Raw genomic sequence first — 16314 nt, 5'->3', positions numbered from 1 at the left:
GCATTAATTACTTATCTAGGGAAGCTTTTATTTGTATATGTAAATGAATCACTGCTTTTTTCATTCAACAGTCTCCACCACATAGCCATAAACACATTTATTCCTCAAAACAATTAAAAATCACACGACTGAGAACAACCTATGGCATGCCTAGTGTGGGCACCACAAAATAATTAAACAAATAAAAATAAAAGCAACATGTGAACAACTTTTAAAATACATAGATTAGAACAGGGCAAAAGAAGTAATGATATAATCCACATGACAGATGCAAATCACATAAATTAATTCCTGCTTTGATCTTTTAAAAAACTGCAAAATTTTACTAAAAATTCCAAAGACAAATTTCAAAATTATTTAAGTAAAAATACGTTAAGCACTTACATTTAAAAAGTGGAAAGGTAACATACAGTTATGGCCGAAAAATGAACAAGAGGGGCAACCCACTTTCCGTTCCCCCTTCTGTCTCTCTTAGACAGAAGCTTTCTTTCCCTCAAAAAATTTTTCCTACTCTTAAAAGAAAAATGAACAAGAAAGAGAAAATTAATACCATTGGTCTCATTAACAGACATCTTGGGAAATCATTTTGGGGAGGTTTAAGATCTCTTGGTGGCTTTTTGAGGACTTTGTCCAGGAATTTTTCTTTTTTTTTTTCTCATTAAGTTTATTGGTACATTTTAGGTATACAGTAGAGTTACATTCATCTTTGGGATCTTGTACCTTTACATGACTTGGTTCTTATTTTCCCCCAGCCCTCCCTTCACCCCCTCTACCCTTCCCTGTTTACAAAGATATTATTTCCATGTTTTGTCCTTTTCTCATATTTTTTTCTTTTCCCTTCCTTCCTTTCCCCTACCCTTCCCACTTCCCTTACTCTTTAGCCCTTTTCTTCCTACTTCACATTATCAATTATACAATTTGAATTTTATTTACACTTTTAGTTGTTCACACCAGAGAAAGTATTCGGTATTTACATGTGTGTCCTATTTACTTCACTTAAGAGTATGGCCTCAATGTGCATCCATTTACCTATAAAACGAATTTTTCTTTAGTTGTTGTAAATTTACCTATATCAACTAAAGGCAGGCAATCATTCCATTGTACATGTTGTATAACTGGGAGTTCCACCTGCACTTGAAATGTTAGTCTTCACTAAGATTCAAGTTTTTATGCTTTGAGCTCTCAAGAGTTTCATAGTTCAAAAGCCTCAGTTCTAATTAACTACCAAAAGAATAGTTAAATCGTAGCCCCAAATTCTGTTCTAAATTGATAAAGCCAAAAGTTTTTCCATGCCAATCACGAGTCTTCTAAATGGCCTTAAAATAATGGGTTATACTGGGCCCTAATACACACTTATTTTCCTGTGCTAGATTATCAAGGATCAAAGGCAAACTACCCTATAAACCAACAAGCTTTCTCCCCAGAAGTGTCATGGAAATATTGATACATGACTCTTGGCCAACAGTGCAACGACTCTGTCAAACATCTGTCAGAACTCCTGCAAGCCTGCTGACCAGCTATCTTATAACTAGAGAGACACCTTCCTCTTGTTTCAGTTTCATTTCCCCTACATCTCCTTTCTTGAAAGCATACCAAACATACAAACCCACAGCTGGAGACCTGGCCTGGCCTTCAGAGTGTACCACAATGCCTCAGAAAAGTTAGGTGAGGACCATAGAAGCTGACAGCTAGTAAGTTCACGTGTGCCTTGACCGTGCCACCAAAGGAGGAAGCTGAGGAGAAAGCCTGAGTGCTCCCAGCTTTGACACTGGCCATGTAGGAAGTACAAACTATGCACTGGAACCCGCACTCCAGCCCCACTGCCACCCACCAGAAACATAGATTCCATTTATATGCAAAGCCTAGAGCAGGTAAATCATAGGGAGAGGAAGTCAAATACTGGCTACCCAGGAACAGGAGGTGGGAAGGGCTTGAATGATTCCTACTACGTTGGTCATTTATTGGCTGGTGATGAAAATGTTCTAAATTTAGATTGTGAATATACTCTGTGAATATAATAAAACCGCTGAATTGCTCACTCTAAATGGTGAAGTTTATGGTATGTGAACCATACATATAACAATCAAGATGTTCTTAAAAAAGAGACATGAACTAATTGCAATAAATGAACTTATTTTAATTGCGATCAAACTACAACAATTTTAAAGGCACTCATGAACCAGGTGTGGTCGTGCGCACCAATAATCTGAGCTACTCAGAGGCTGAGGCAGTAGTGCAAGTTTGAGGCCAGCGTGGGCAACACAATGACATCCTAGGCGAAGATTAAATAAATAAATAAATGGCCGAGGATGTGGCTCGGCACTACCCAGACTCAATCTCCAGTACCACCAAAAGTAAATAAATAAACAGAAAAAGGCATTTATGAGACAGGGAAATTTCAACAATGAAGACTTGATGCGAAAGAATTTGGTTTGTTTCTGTTCTTCATATGTGTCAATAGTTTGCAGTTATACTCTTTCAGGAGACTTTAGAGATATACCTGAAATAGTTTTCAAATGAACAGTGTGGTAATTGCAATTAAAAATCATCTAGGCTGAATGGAAAACAAAATCATTGCTGCTGTGTCACAGGTAAAATAAGAGTTTGTTATATCAGCTAGACTGGTTGTATCTACATTTGAAATTCTGCATAACAAGTTAAAAGACAGTAAAACCACTTTTAACATACACATATCTGTGTTTGGCATATGTTGAGAAGAAACTCACTTGAGTAGAGGTAAGGTTAGCAAGTGGGCTAACACATACAATCTGGGATTCTGTTCATGGCTTTAAATACTGATGGTAATGTTAGTTTGTTTTATCTATACTATTCTGCTTTCAATAAAGTTATTACCACCAATCAGAAAATGATGTTTACATCTCGTTATATAAGTATATCTCAATTACACACCTTATTTTAACGACAAAAACTAGTGTTAACCCACACTTCAATATGTCAGGTTACAATTATCAAGAACACACTGTTATTCTTCAAAATTGAAGTATAAAAAGTTGTGTGAGTTTTTCTTGCAGACTCTGTTTCACTGTTTGTTTTATCTTCAGCCTGGTAAAATGTAAGCATACAGAGGAATTAAATCAATTCCTCTCCACTTGAATTTTACATGAGAAGTCTACCTACAGGAATACATATATCTGAAGACAACCCAGAAGGACTGACATGTGGAAAAATGCTAGCCAATTTTCCTTCCACATTTTAATTTCTCTCAGAAAAACCAGAGCAGAAAGATTTGAGCCAAAGAAAACGAGCCTGAGTTTAACCTTGTAGGGTGTGTAAAACATAAGGAAACTTGTGAAACTAATTCTTTAGAAGGCTACACTCCACCCTTGCTCTGGCTGTAATATAATGAGTAAGCAATTTAACACGTCCCTTTAGAGCTACAATTTATTTACCATTTCAAGAACTGCCTCAGCTAATAAGGTTCAGGGTCTAGACCAGATTCTCCCAAATTCCATTTAACCTCTCTGAGACAGCAACATAATTTTCCCAATGTAATTGCCATCTTTTTTCTGCATGATTTCTATTTGATAAGAAATTCCTCCTCAAAGGAAGACAAACCGAAATCCTGGAAGGCTGTCATACTCATTTTGTGTGAACTGTTTCCTCAACATGTTTACCATTACTTGTGTGAGGACAATGTCCACGGATCCCCACATTCTCACCTGAAATGAAGGAACTGGGGTCTGGTTGAAGGGATCGAAACTGATTGATGTAGTATTCCCGCTGCTCTTCAGTTATCCTCCAGGGCTCATCCGGGTAATTGCTGCTGTTATCCTGCAGTTCTCTCTCCACTGAAAAGGACTTTAAAAGTAAAAAGGAAATGCTCAGAGTGCCTGCCTTTAGTGAGCTGAAGTAGAAAATTTAAACACCAATAAAAGTTATTATGCATTATACTTATTGAGAAAAGAGTTCATACGAAATGTTCCCTAGAGGGAACAAATTTATCTGTGTCATAACTAAAATGTAACTGCAACATAAACTGAAGGGTAGATATCAAGCTTTACACCTTTTTGTAGTGCTCAAAGTTGTTAACAGGACTGTGCATGAAATACTGAACATTTCGTGAGTGGTAAAAATGTTTCCAGTGTGATGAAGGGTTAAAAAAAAATCATCTTTATCTTCAACTATTTACCACATTTTGATCCCTTCTGATCAGCTGAGTAGAGAGAAAAATAATTTAGATTATATTTAAACCATAATTAAAACCCATTAGAACAGCTACAACCACATGATCTCTTTTGTTCTGTTGCACTCACATTGTATAAATCTAGGAGTCAAAAGTGCCAATTCAAATCCCATGTCCCCAGGTCCTACTTGGGTGGCGAGTCAAGGTCACTGACCCTATCTTTCCACACTTGTAGTTGGGGATATGGTAATTCTCAGTAACAGAGCTGAGCCCTGAGAAGAGATGTCAAAGCGGCACAATAAACAGGGTAACAAAGGGGTGCGTCCAACCTGCCACTAGAGGGCAGGGGTGTCAAATGCAAAGATTTAAGTGCCCAGCAAACAGGAAGAAGCAGTACAGGAAAAAACAAAAAGCTCTTTTAGGCTTTGGGGAAAGAAACAAAACTGATGCCGTGGGGAGGAGGAGCCAGGGCTTTGTCCCATCTTGCCCATCTACCTTAAGAGTAGGGGCTACTTGCAAAGGGCCACTTTCACACAACCAAGAGGTGGACACAAAGAGGGCAAGCTTTAGGACAAAAGGAAGCTAGGAAAGAAAGGGAGGGGTATTACTGCCAAAAAGCCATCCGGCTACCTGCTTCGGAGCACACTGTCACAAGGAATTAATCTTTGGGAGGGCATTCTACCCACTATCCCCAGAAACCGCCTCCATACACCATTCCAGAAATTAATTCTGCACGGGAACACCTCAAAAAGGAGATTATAAAATTTGGGGAATGGAATTAACACGAAGAAAAGAAAAAATGGAGACAAAGTCTTTGTAGATAGGAAGGGGTGGCAAGGTTGAGGGGAGGGCAGGGGAATGGGGAAAAAATGAGAACCAAGATGGATTATGTAAAGGTGCGAATTTCCAATGATGAATGTCACTGCATTGTATATCTTAAATATACCAATACAATTAATTGATTTTTTAAAAATTGGGGGCTGTGACATAACCTTTAGATATCATCTTTGCAATGAAACATCTATCACTTTGACATCTGAAACCTCGGGCTAAGGGTTCTTTGGGAGAATGGCATGAAACAGGGCCAGGAGAATGGGTGCTCCCAGAAGTGCTGAATGACCATGCACCATGCAGAAGCTGCTTCTCAGAGAAACAGTCAGGGTCCTCTGGGGTGGTCAGAAGGAAAGTCACACAGAGAAGCTGAGAGCTGTGGTTAGGAATCAATACACGTGATTAGTAATCATTATATCACTTCCAAATTAGATGAGTTTCTACTCAATGTAAATCAAACCACTTTTAAATGTCTCATTAGTTAATACCGCAAATTTGTAGCAGGCTTTGACACTTATGAAGCATTTCACACACCCCTACCTCATTTGAGTATCTCAAGACATTTGGAGGTAGGCACAGGAGATATTATTCTTTGCCCAGAAAACTTAAGGGACTTTCCCACCTGTGTTAGGGAACCCGTGCAGGCAGCAAATAATGGCCCTCTCTTTTTGGAATCTTTATTTGTAGTCACGTTCCTGCATATCCAGATATTTTTTTTACCTGCATTCTTCTTAATTTTTTCAGAAATCACTTATTGTTCTAGTAACGAACAATACAAAGAAAGCCAAAAAAAATTAAAAGTCAAGCTAAGCATTTGATGGACCACAAAACTTTTCAAAATGCTCCCACCACATTCCAAAGCCACACCCTAGCAGCATTTTAATGAACCCAGCCAGCTGACAGGGTCAGAAGCAGAACACAGAGTGGCGCTGGCTGAGACTGGAGTAGATGACTGGTCGGACTGTAACATGGAAAACTCACCAGAACACTGTCTTCCAGGTCAGCTCTGCCAGAAAGAGCTGGAGTAAGAGAACTGACCAGCTGGGCATAGGGAGGAGAGACCAGAACAGACGTTTGTGAGGACGAAGCGGGCAGAGATGGTTCAAAAACTCAGTCTCCCCACTTTCCCATGAATAAAGGCATGGAAGTTGCATGCTGAGCATAGGCCTGCTGCACTCCCTGCTTCTGAAATGGAAGCCACCGCTCCCCAGGGACACCCTTCCCTCGTGGTAATGCAGCTGCCCCATCCAGTTGTTGCTAAGGTCAGCGCACCACTTGCTCTTTCCCCAATCCTGCAACCTTCTGCTGACTATTTCAAGTTCACGTTACCACACACCTGGGTGGCATCAGTGGCCTCTTAGTAATCCTAAGTCTGTTTTGACAGCAGGAATCAGGAGCAGATAGGAGAGGCAACTGATTCCCCTGCTAATGGCCTACAGAGATGATCTGTTGCCTAACAAAACAGTTCCCCTCTTCTACTTGGCCATCAGAACAGGTGTGATCCAGCCTCTTCTTTGTCCACTCTCAGCTCCCTCTTTAGGGGTCAACCACATGCCCTCTTCCCAGGACACTCTTCCTCTTATCACAGCCTACCCAAAGCCTACCCATTCCTCAAGCCCCACTGCCCAGAGAGCTCTCCATGTGTCTCCCATGCCCACCGCTGCAACAGAGGGCGCTGCTGCCCATCCCTTTGCTGTGCTACCAAGGTGAGGCCAGCAGCCAACCATGTACAGACCCAAGACCCAGCTCACACTTGGTCTCGCCTAGCGACTCAGAGTAAGTGTGGCACGCACATAGTGCTAGCCTTTGAAGTGCTCTGGCATGGACGCTCTTCCCTGGCAAGAAAACTTAGACTAGATGTTCATTCTTACAGGTGTAAATAAGAAATAGAGAGATAACAAGCAAAAAAAAAGCAGAAACTGAACGGGTACACAGCAGGGCCATGATGTAAAGGCCAGGTGGGAATTAAAGTTACGAGCGGCCAGAGTGCAAGTCTAGCAGTACCTGTGAAGTAGCCAGGGAAGCAATATAGAGGAGTAAGGAAGGCTGCTGATGGCTGAAGGTAAGTGAACAGCAAGGCAAACACAGAGCAACTAGGGCCGAACCCATAATGGCAGAACAAGCAGGACCAGCAGAAACTCCTCTGTGGACCACCGGGTCACTCCTCGTCTCTCACTTCTTGGATTCCTCTTCCTCTTCAAGAAAACTTAAGCTTGCAAGGAGAGTTAGTTCCTACTCCCTGAGACCAAAAAGATTCTGCGACAAAGAGGGAGGGCAAACGAACACTGCGTAGTCATTTTCATTAAAGTGTGCTAAGCTACCACCATCTCTTTTCCCTTGCTTCTCACTGTGAATTTTATGTTGTGTGTATGTGTGTGTGTGTGTGTGTGTGTGTGCGCGTGCGTGCACGCATGCTTACGTGTGCATGTACGGTGTGTTGCTTAGGATTGAACCTGAGGCCTCACACATGCTAGGCAAGTGCTCTACCACTGAGCTATACCCACAGCATCAATGTATATTTTACATAAAGCAAGTGACTTGAGCATCCTCTTAAAAATTTGTATCTGTAGGATAACAGTGGTGAATACCAAGAGTTTGAACATTTCAAGCATGCTTAAGTATCTTCACTCAGGTTTCAACACAGAGGGCTACAGTCACATCAGATACTATTTCATTCCTCATGCAGTCCCTAGCAGGTTTAGCACAGGCACTGAAAAGTGTGCCTGCTTATTGACAGGCTTGAGTAAGTTCAGAGATATGCTTTATATTGCAACAGATATGTTCTTCTTAATGACAAGAAATCTAAGAGTCCACTTCATACTTTAAAGCTTGAGATCTAGCAAAAGGAGCCCTTGATTTTCTGTATTTAACCTATGGTCCGATCTTTATAGGAATTCTCAAGTTCTATATCTGAGTGTTTCAAGGCTAAAGGCATACGGATGGAGTAGCTAACAGTCCGAAGACCAGTAAGCTGAAATATTCCAAATGGAATCTGATTCACTACAAGAGACAAAGCCATTTAAACTCCACTGCATAAACAGTGAGCTGCTCATTCATTCATCCAACAGAAATTACTGAACACAAACCACATCCCAGGTCCTTGGTCACTAGAGGTATACTAATGGGCAACCATATTCCTCTTCCCAGGAAGTCCAGATTCCACAAGGGAGAAAGACACACAAGCAATTTCAAAACAGTAGAAGTATTTTGATAAAGTGTTATACAGCTTTGCTACACAAAGTATGGCCCCCACCTACATCAGCATCACCTAGGGACTTGTTAAAAATACAGGCTCTCATGCCCCACTCCCAGTGTGGCAGAAAGTCTGACAGCGGAGCCCAGGACTCTGATTTAACAACACCTCTAGGTCAAGCACAGGCAAGTTTGAGAAGTAGAGCCACAAGACATGCAGGGCAAGGCAAGCCAAAGGAATGGCATTTGCAGATATACTAAAACATGGGAGAAAATGGCCATCTCTTGCAAAGAGCTCTACTGGGCTACACACCAACAAAATATGCTGCCAGTACATACAGCATGGCTGTTAGTGGAGATGCCTCAAGCTGGTCCAGACAGACAGAAGGGCCCATAGATAACAGGCTCCAACTGTACCATGAAGACACTAGGGAGCCACAGATAAATACTAACCAGGGCCATGGAATGATCAAATTTGAGTTTTGAGTTACAGAAAGACCACTTCAGTGAGGAGATTGGAGTGGTAAAGACTAAAGGTGGGAAGACCAGTTACAGCTGTATTAACAACCTGGGCCAGAAGTAAAGGAGGCCCAGAAGTAAGGAGGACTGAGAGGAAGAGCAGAGAGAAAAGGATACATAGCCACCACCCACAGCAGGCCCACTCCAGAGGGCTCGGCACCCTCTTTGTCAGCAGCAAGGGCCACATCCCTGCAGGATCCAGATGCATGAGACTACTTCCTCTGAACCAACCCAACACCAAGCATAACAGTCAACACGTCATTTTTGGATAAAGATCTGAAAATGCAGTCACCTAAGAGAAAATGGCTACTTGTGAACTGAAGGTACTAAAATAGAAGCCAGACACAGGAAAAACTATATTTTTGCACACACCCTAAGAGGCCTCCCCAGTTCAACTCTAACTCTAGTGGTTTTGTTGGCTGAGCTGAACCAACCCAACACCAAGCATAACAGTCAACACGTCATTTTTGGATAAAGATCTGAAAATGCAGTCACCTAAGAGAAAATGGCTACTTGTGAACTGAAGGTACTAAAATAGAAGCCAGACACAGGAAAAACTATATTTTTGCACACACCCTAAGAGGCCTCCCCAGTTCAACTCTAACTCTAGTGGTTTTGGGGGCTGAGCAAAGATATTTGCTACCTGATACCAATTTTGAGCTCTTCCAGTGTTTTTCAGTAAAACAGAGACAGAGAGAGAGAGAGAGAGAGAGAGAGAGAGAGAGACAGAGAGAGAGAGACAGAGAGAGAGAGAGAGAGAGGGAAAGATCTTCCACAATTGTCTGCTTAAACCACATATACGTGGCTCATTATACAGTTTCTGTAGACACTGAAGAATTAGATTTGCTTGCATTTAAAACATTCAACTCCTTGGTTTTGTTTCAAGTAAAATGCAAATATTTGACACTGCAAGTTATTATCTCTGGGGGAAATAGGCTGTTTATAATGAAAGAGACTTCAAAAGGCTCATTAAAAAGTACTATTATTAAAAACCCAAAAGGTAACATTTACCCGCCACAAGTTCCTTCAAAATCAAGCAAAACTGAATAATATGAACTTCAAGGAAGTATTATCAGGGAGAACATACTAAAGGTATGTATATTGTTGCAACCATAGAACATTTTCTTGGAATATAAGCCCACCCTGGAGGCACTGTGTACATGCTGTGGCCTCAGAGCCCAGCCATTTCACCTATGAGGGTAGAGATCATAAAACAGTGTCATTGTGGTGCTTTTGCAAAAACAAACCATCTGGAGGAGCAGAAGCTAATACCAAGCCCAAAATGACTATACAAGGATACCTCCCTTGCCAAAAATATTTTGGATATACATTTACCATAGGATAATCACTGATCAAAGCATCATCTCACGAGCAAAGATGTGAGAAGACTCAATTTCCTAAAGAGAAAGGGAGAACAGGCTGGAGAGACGGACTGCTCTATAGCCCAAACAAATATTAATCTACCTAAAGAAAGATCAAGGGAACTGATCAGTCATGAGGCTGAGAAAAGACTCAGAGAGGCAAATGACAGCACTGCTGATAGGTGTAATTATGGTAGACATCCTCCAATATATACCTGGAATTGGTGAATGGCTACTCAGCCGGCAGTGACATTTCCTGCCCCCTTCTTGCAGTTAGATGCAGTCACGTGACTAAGTCATAGCCATTGCAAAATGAGCACCAATGATCCATACCACTTCTGGGCAGAACTACTGCCCTGTACACTCCTCTGTTTGGTCCCATCTGCCCACTGAATGGAGAGTGGTAAAATCACAGGGCAGAAGGAGGTCTGATGCTGAAAAATAAAGTTCCTGCCAAACTGTTACATGAGTGAGAAATCTATCTACTGTGGTAAGTCATATTTGTTATAGCAGCTGTTCCTCCAACTTATCTATCTTTCAAGCAAAGCCAAAAGGAAAGGAAGATCTGACCCATCCCCATGGCACAGCAGTCCTGGTTGGAGACAGAAGTCTGAAGTTAACTCCATTTTGTAATTCGATAACCTAAGGATATTAGACTATTTTGAGCTCAAATACTTTTCCTATTATGATTTGGTTATCCATGCAGACTACCTATGTGAGCAGGATGTTGATTCGTTTTTACAGCAGTCTTTCTATGTTTGCTTAAAATGGCTCCATCTTTCGTGGGTCTGAAGGAGATACCAGGGAAGATGCACAGAGTTTAAAAAAGAAGATGACGACTAGGATGTAACTGTAGCAAAGCAGTTAAATGAGGAATGAAGAAAAGGATCTAGAAAAAGGAGGCATAACTCAGCATCTTAACAGTAAACCATTCCATATAACATTTAATAAACTGTGTTTATTTTATGCTTCATCTCTCAGCCCTCACCACTACAATATAAAGTTCACAAGGGCAGTAATTTCTTTATTCTGATTACTAGCATATCCCCAGTGCCTGAAAAGTGCCTAGCACACAGAAAGCACTCAATAAGTAGTTGTTGAAGGCATGAACAAGTAAACAAATGATTATACAAACTGTCAATCCCCACTTGGAGGCAGAAATCCGGTTAGTATGAGTTCTACCTATAATGACTGAAGCTAAAGTTTATCGTTTATCAGCGTCACCAACATTGAAAAGGCTGGTCCCTCTTCAACTTACCTATGAAGTTAGAGAAGTCTGCTGAAAATTGGTTTTATTTTGAAATAATTATAAACTCACAGAAAGCTGCAATAAATAAATTATGTTTGATTTACTTATTTATTTATTCTGAGCCAGAATAGGAACTGAGGGGCTAGGGACATAGCTCAGTGGTTCCACCACCTGCCTTGCAAGCGCGAGGTCCCAAGTTCAATCCCTGGTACCCAAAAAAAAAAAATCGTGAACAACAGGAACTGAGTCCAAAGTATGTGCTCCTGATCACCAGGCTCTATGGCTACTTCTTTCTATCTGTTGATCCTTTTATAAAATGGAATGTTTCCTTTTCAGAAAGAACCTTATTGCAATATGTAAATCACTGAAGCAAATTGTAGTCTGAGAATTTGATCTTAAGATATGAATGGCTATGCTACATTTTTCACCTTCCTTTCCATCATTTCGTATAGCTTCAGATTTTGGCTGATAGATTATAAAATTATATAGATAGGACGGGCGTGGTGGCGCATGCCTGTCATCCCAGCACTTGGGAGGCTGAGGTAGAAGGATCGCTGTGAGTTCCAGATCAGCCTGGGCTACATGGTGAGTTCCAGGTCAGTCTCAGCTACATAGTGAGACCCTGTCTCAAAAAACAAACAAAAAAAGTTATATAGATATAGCACCTCTTATTTCTCACATAACTTTTGCATGTAAGCAGTATCCGGCATGTGTTTCCTATCATGAAAGAATTCAGCAGATAGCCTACAATACTATTCAGTCATTTTACTGATATTTTAGTATATGGCACTGACACTATTTTAATTAGCATAAGAAATGCTTATTAGTAACCACTGTCTCCAATTCTTCCATCTACTGTTCCACAAGGGCATCTGCCCTCACAGCTGTCAGAGTTGCACTCTTTACTTAGAGGGGAAGGTCAGGAGAAAATGAGAAATAAGCAGTAAGAGGAGATCTTGACAAGGCCAGGGACTTGCAGAAATGCTGCAATGGTGTTCCCACGCTGCCCTTAGCAGTCGGGTCAAGGCTGTCCACCTCTTCTCCAGTGTGTCCTCCCCTTCGTACCGAAGGAAGCCTGAGGTCAGACGGGAAACACATGCACCAAGAAGTCAGGCTCAATATAAGAAACTTCAGAATGTGAGGCTACTGACTGAAGGTGCCAAGAGAGCACAGATCTGGAGACAAACAGAGTTGGGTTCAATTGTGGGATGGTCGTGCACCAACAACTTAATTTCTGAGACATCAACTTCCAAAGGACCCTGCCTTGCCCTCCAGCCTCTCCCTCCCACTCCAGGCTCTAGCCATGCCATACTCCTTCCAGTTCTTCAAATGTGTCTACTCTCCAGGCCATGTATGGCAGACTGGCTTACCCAGACTCCTTTCTACCGCCTCTCAGCATAATTCCCTGCACTGCACAGGCTGGCCAGCCAAAAACTACACTGTCCAGATACTTTCGCTGCTAGAATTCTGGGTGGAACTCAGTTTCCACTCAACAAATATGCTTGTGGAAATGTGATTCAGAACCAAGTTACATGGTGAAAGAAGCAGGGGGGAAAAGCCTTCATTTGCTGACCTAGGTTGTGCATGGTGTGGAACTGAACCTGAAGCTATTCTGAGCTAATTTGTAGCTCTCTGACTGTGGCAGACGCAAAGCTCCCTCAGCATCCCAACTCACCTGTTGGGGTTTGGGGATTGTTCCTGAAAGCTCAGAATAGAGTCTGGACTTTGAGCCCTGCTACAGACTTGGTGGGCTATCCACATCCCCTACTATAAATCACTATTTGCTTAAACTAGCCAAAGGAGAGTCTATCATCCATAATCAAGAACCCTGCTCAATGCGTGTCCTTTGTCTAGGCTCTCACCTCTATCTGGAACACTCCTCTCCTCACTTCTCAGCTCCATCCTTGTGAAGTCCTAGTCATCCTTCACAGCTCAGCTCAAAAGCCTCACTTCTTCAAGGATGCCTTCCCTCACTTTCTAGCTGAGGCCGGATTTCTCTGTTATGTGCAACCAGGGCACTCCCTTGTCATTATGGTAGTTACCAGTTTTCAAGTCTACATGCATAGGTGGGATTATCTGATTTGAATCTTCCTCCCCCTCTTGAGTACAAGTGCCTGGACCGCAAGTTTGCAGCCCTCAATGTTACTCTGGCACTGGCGGCTGACCCAAAGAAGCCGCCTGGTAAGTATTTCCAAATGATGGGGGCAGTACTACCTACCAGGCAAGACTGCTGAAGGACTGAAACGGGACAGCATAGCACTGCAGCCCAACAAGCGCTCAGTCAGTAGTGACTACTGTTCTTGATACAGGTGATTGGGGGCCTGACATCACCAGCTCACCTGAGATCAAGTAGAATACTGATGGGCCTAAGGGCTGAAATGGCACCCCTGGAAACAAGGCTGCCATGCTGATGACATCATCAAAACTGAGACCAAAGGGTTCTTGGGGAATAAACCAGAAATAAACACCACTGTCTTGTCTAACTTCACAAAGTACCATCTAGGACCAGGAGTGCAATCAGGTGTTTTCAGCTGTACCTGAGGGTTTAAATCAGAGCTACCAAATCAGTGTGGTCCTAACTATTACCAGGAAAGGTGTGGCTACCGTGAGCCTTTAATGTAAGGAAAAGCATATAAGGAAAAGCAACAATGCTGACACCAGAAATATAATGCGCTCATCTGCATTCATCAGTAGTCTGACCGCTATAACACTAAATCAGTATCTACCACACTTACCTTCCCCTGTGCCCCACCATCCACAACTTCTGCAAGGCCTTAAGGCAACATCCAATCAATGTAATAATTATGGAATAAATGTCCTTTTCCCACAAACATCCTTCGATTTCCATCTCAGACACACTCTTTCCTGGAGTTTTCTTTCAGTAACTCCATATTCTTTTAATACTCTTGTCTTGTAAAATGAACCATTTTTTTGCCTTTCATGTAGACGTGCTGCCAACAAAGAAACCTCTTTAATAACCTCTCTTTAATGTTCAAGTAGTGTGAGTATGTAATAAGCACCTGAGGTGGTGTGCGCCTATAACCTCAGCGACTCGGGAGGATGAGGCAGGAGGACTGCTTCAAGCTCAAGGCCAGCCTGTGCTATATAGCAAGACCCTCTCTCAAAAACAAAACAAAAAAAAGGAATACAATTTTAAAAAACAGGTAAAAAAAATCTCAGCTGGGCCGGGGATTTAGCTCAGTGGTTCCAGTGCCTGCTTCACAAGCGCAAGGACCCAAGTTCGATCCCTGGTACAAAAAAAAACTCAGCTGACAAAAGTAAAACTTCAGTATCAGTTTAAAATACTTCCTTCCTCAGAAATAATCGCATAAAATCAGAAAAGGAACTATAAGCAAGTGAAGGAAGTAAGCAGGCAAGGGGCTTGAGGCTACAAAAGTAGGGCCTTCTTGCAATGCTGCTGCCATCTGAGTATCTGTGGGGCCTACCATAGACAGCAAAGTAGAACACAGACAGGACATATAAATCACTTATTCCTTAAGAGATGGTCTAAAGCTACAGCTAGGTGTTGAAATAAAATGGGGAATGAATCTGATAAACAATATTCCAAGAACAAGACACACAGATACCTATAAAATGTATGAAATCAGTTCTTCTTGTCACACACAAACACACACATGTTCTCTCTCCCTCCCGCTCCTGAATTTCAGTCAGAGGAGAACTTAGTTGTCTAAGCAATGATGGGAGGTCAGCAAATATGCATGCAGTGTTGACATTTACGATCCCTAAAAACAGAAGATTTTTTTAAGCCTTAGTACACAGTACTTCAACTTTATTGCCAGCATCATTAAAAACGAGAAATTCCCACTGTAGGTGAGCCTGCAGAATGGAAAAGAACTCTAATTTTTTTTGGCAGGACTGGATGGAAGCCAGGACCTTGTACATGGTAGGCAAGCGCTCTATCACTGAGCTATAGCCCTAGTCCCCCCACAACCTCCTTCAAATGGCCTAGGAGCCCACAACCGCCTCTTGACCACTCAATGAGCAGCTTTTCACACACGTTGAAGTGTCTCATGGGTCCAAAAGAACAGACACCAGCTTCTGGTTTCAAACTACTGAGAATGACAAACGAGTGAGAAAAAACAAATAACTCAAAGAAAAATATGGAATAGGATATGAAGAAGCAATCCACAGACAAGAACAATTTATGAAGGACCTTTAATGTTAAGATGTTCCACCTCAATAATAAAGAGATAGGGCCGGGGATTGAGCTCAGTGGTTCCGCTGCCTGCCTTGCAGGCACAAGGACCAGAGTTTGATCCCCAGTACCAAAAAAGCCCAACAAATAATAACAATAGTAGTAGTAATAATAATAATAATAATAAAGAGATATACTAATTCAAGTATACCAACATGACACAGGGCGTGCTAGCACACACTTGCAATGCCAGCACTTGGGAGGCTGTACAGGAGGATCACTGTGAGGTTGAGGATGGCCTCAGCTAGAGTTCAAGGCCAGCCTGAACTGCACAGTGAGACCCTGTCTCAAAACATAGCAAAAGAAAAATATTTTAATACATCAACATACCATTCTTCAACTACCAAACTGACAAAGGTCCGCAATATGAATGCATAGTGTAAGTCTGTTGGCACAATTATGTTTGTAAAGGTATTAGAAAACAGATATTTTCATATATTATTGCAAGTGTGCAAACTAGTATTGCCTCCAATTTTAAACCTGTTATAAAAACTACAAATGTGCACACATTTTCACCCAATAATTCCATTCCTATGAACTAATCCCACCTATCTGCAAACAATTCTGTGATTGCAGGGATTCTATGTAAACCTGAAGCTGCTATTAAATGAGTCTATGGAAAATGAATACAACAAAATACTACGAATTTGTAAAACCACAAAAAGGTGGTCACGAAGTCCTTTGTGTACTGCTACAGACTGTTACTAAAGCTGTAAAGTAAAATATGCTAAGTGTATAATAAATGTATAGTATGTTACCGTATGGGTAAAAAGGTGAGCTATGCTTTGCATATATTACCAAT

General features: G+C 41.6%; 1 protein-coding gene across 7 annotated transcripts in view; it reads right to left on the bottom strand.

The window, feature by feature from the left end:
* The window catches only part of Reps2 (RALBP1 associated Eps domain containing 2), a 222388-nt gene that overhangs the window by 107206 nt on the left and 98868 nt on the right, over positions 1-16314 (bottom strand). For all 7 annotated transcript variants that reach the window (XM_033760202.1, XM_033760203.1, XM_033760204.1 and 4 more), the window contains one exon: positions 3681-3819. In XM_033760202.1, the coding sequence (XP_033616093.1) occupies positions 3681-3819 (139 nt within the window). The remainder of the gene's footprint in view (positions 1-3680; positions 3820-16314) is intronic.

Source organism: Fukomys damarensis, unplaced genomic scaffold (assembly GCF_012274545.1).
Source record: "Fukomys damarensis isolate Sample0158 unplaced genomic scaffold, DMR_v1.0_HiC HiC_scaffold_39, whole genome shotgun sequence".
Classification (NCBI taxonomy): Eukaryota; Metazoa; Chordata; class Mammalia; order Rodentia; family Bathyergidae; genus Fukomys; species Fukomys damarensis.
This window is presented reverse-complemented; position numbering and strand designations above follow the sequence as displayed.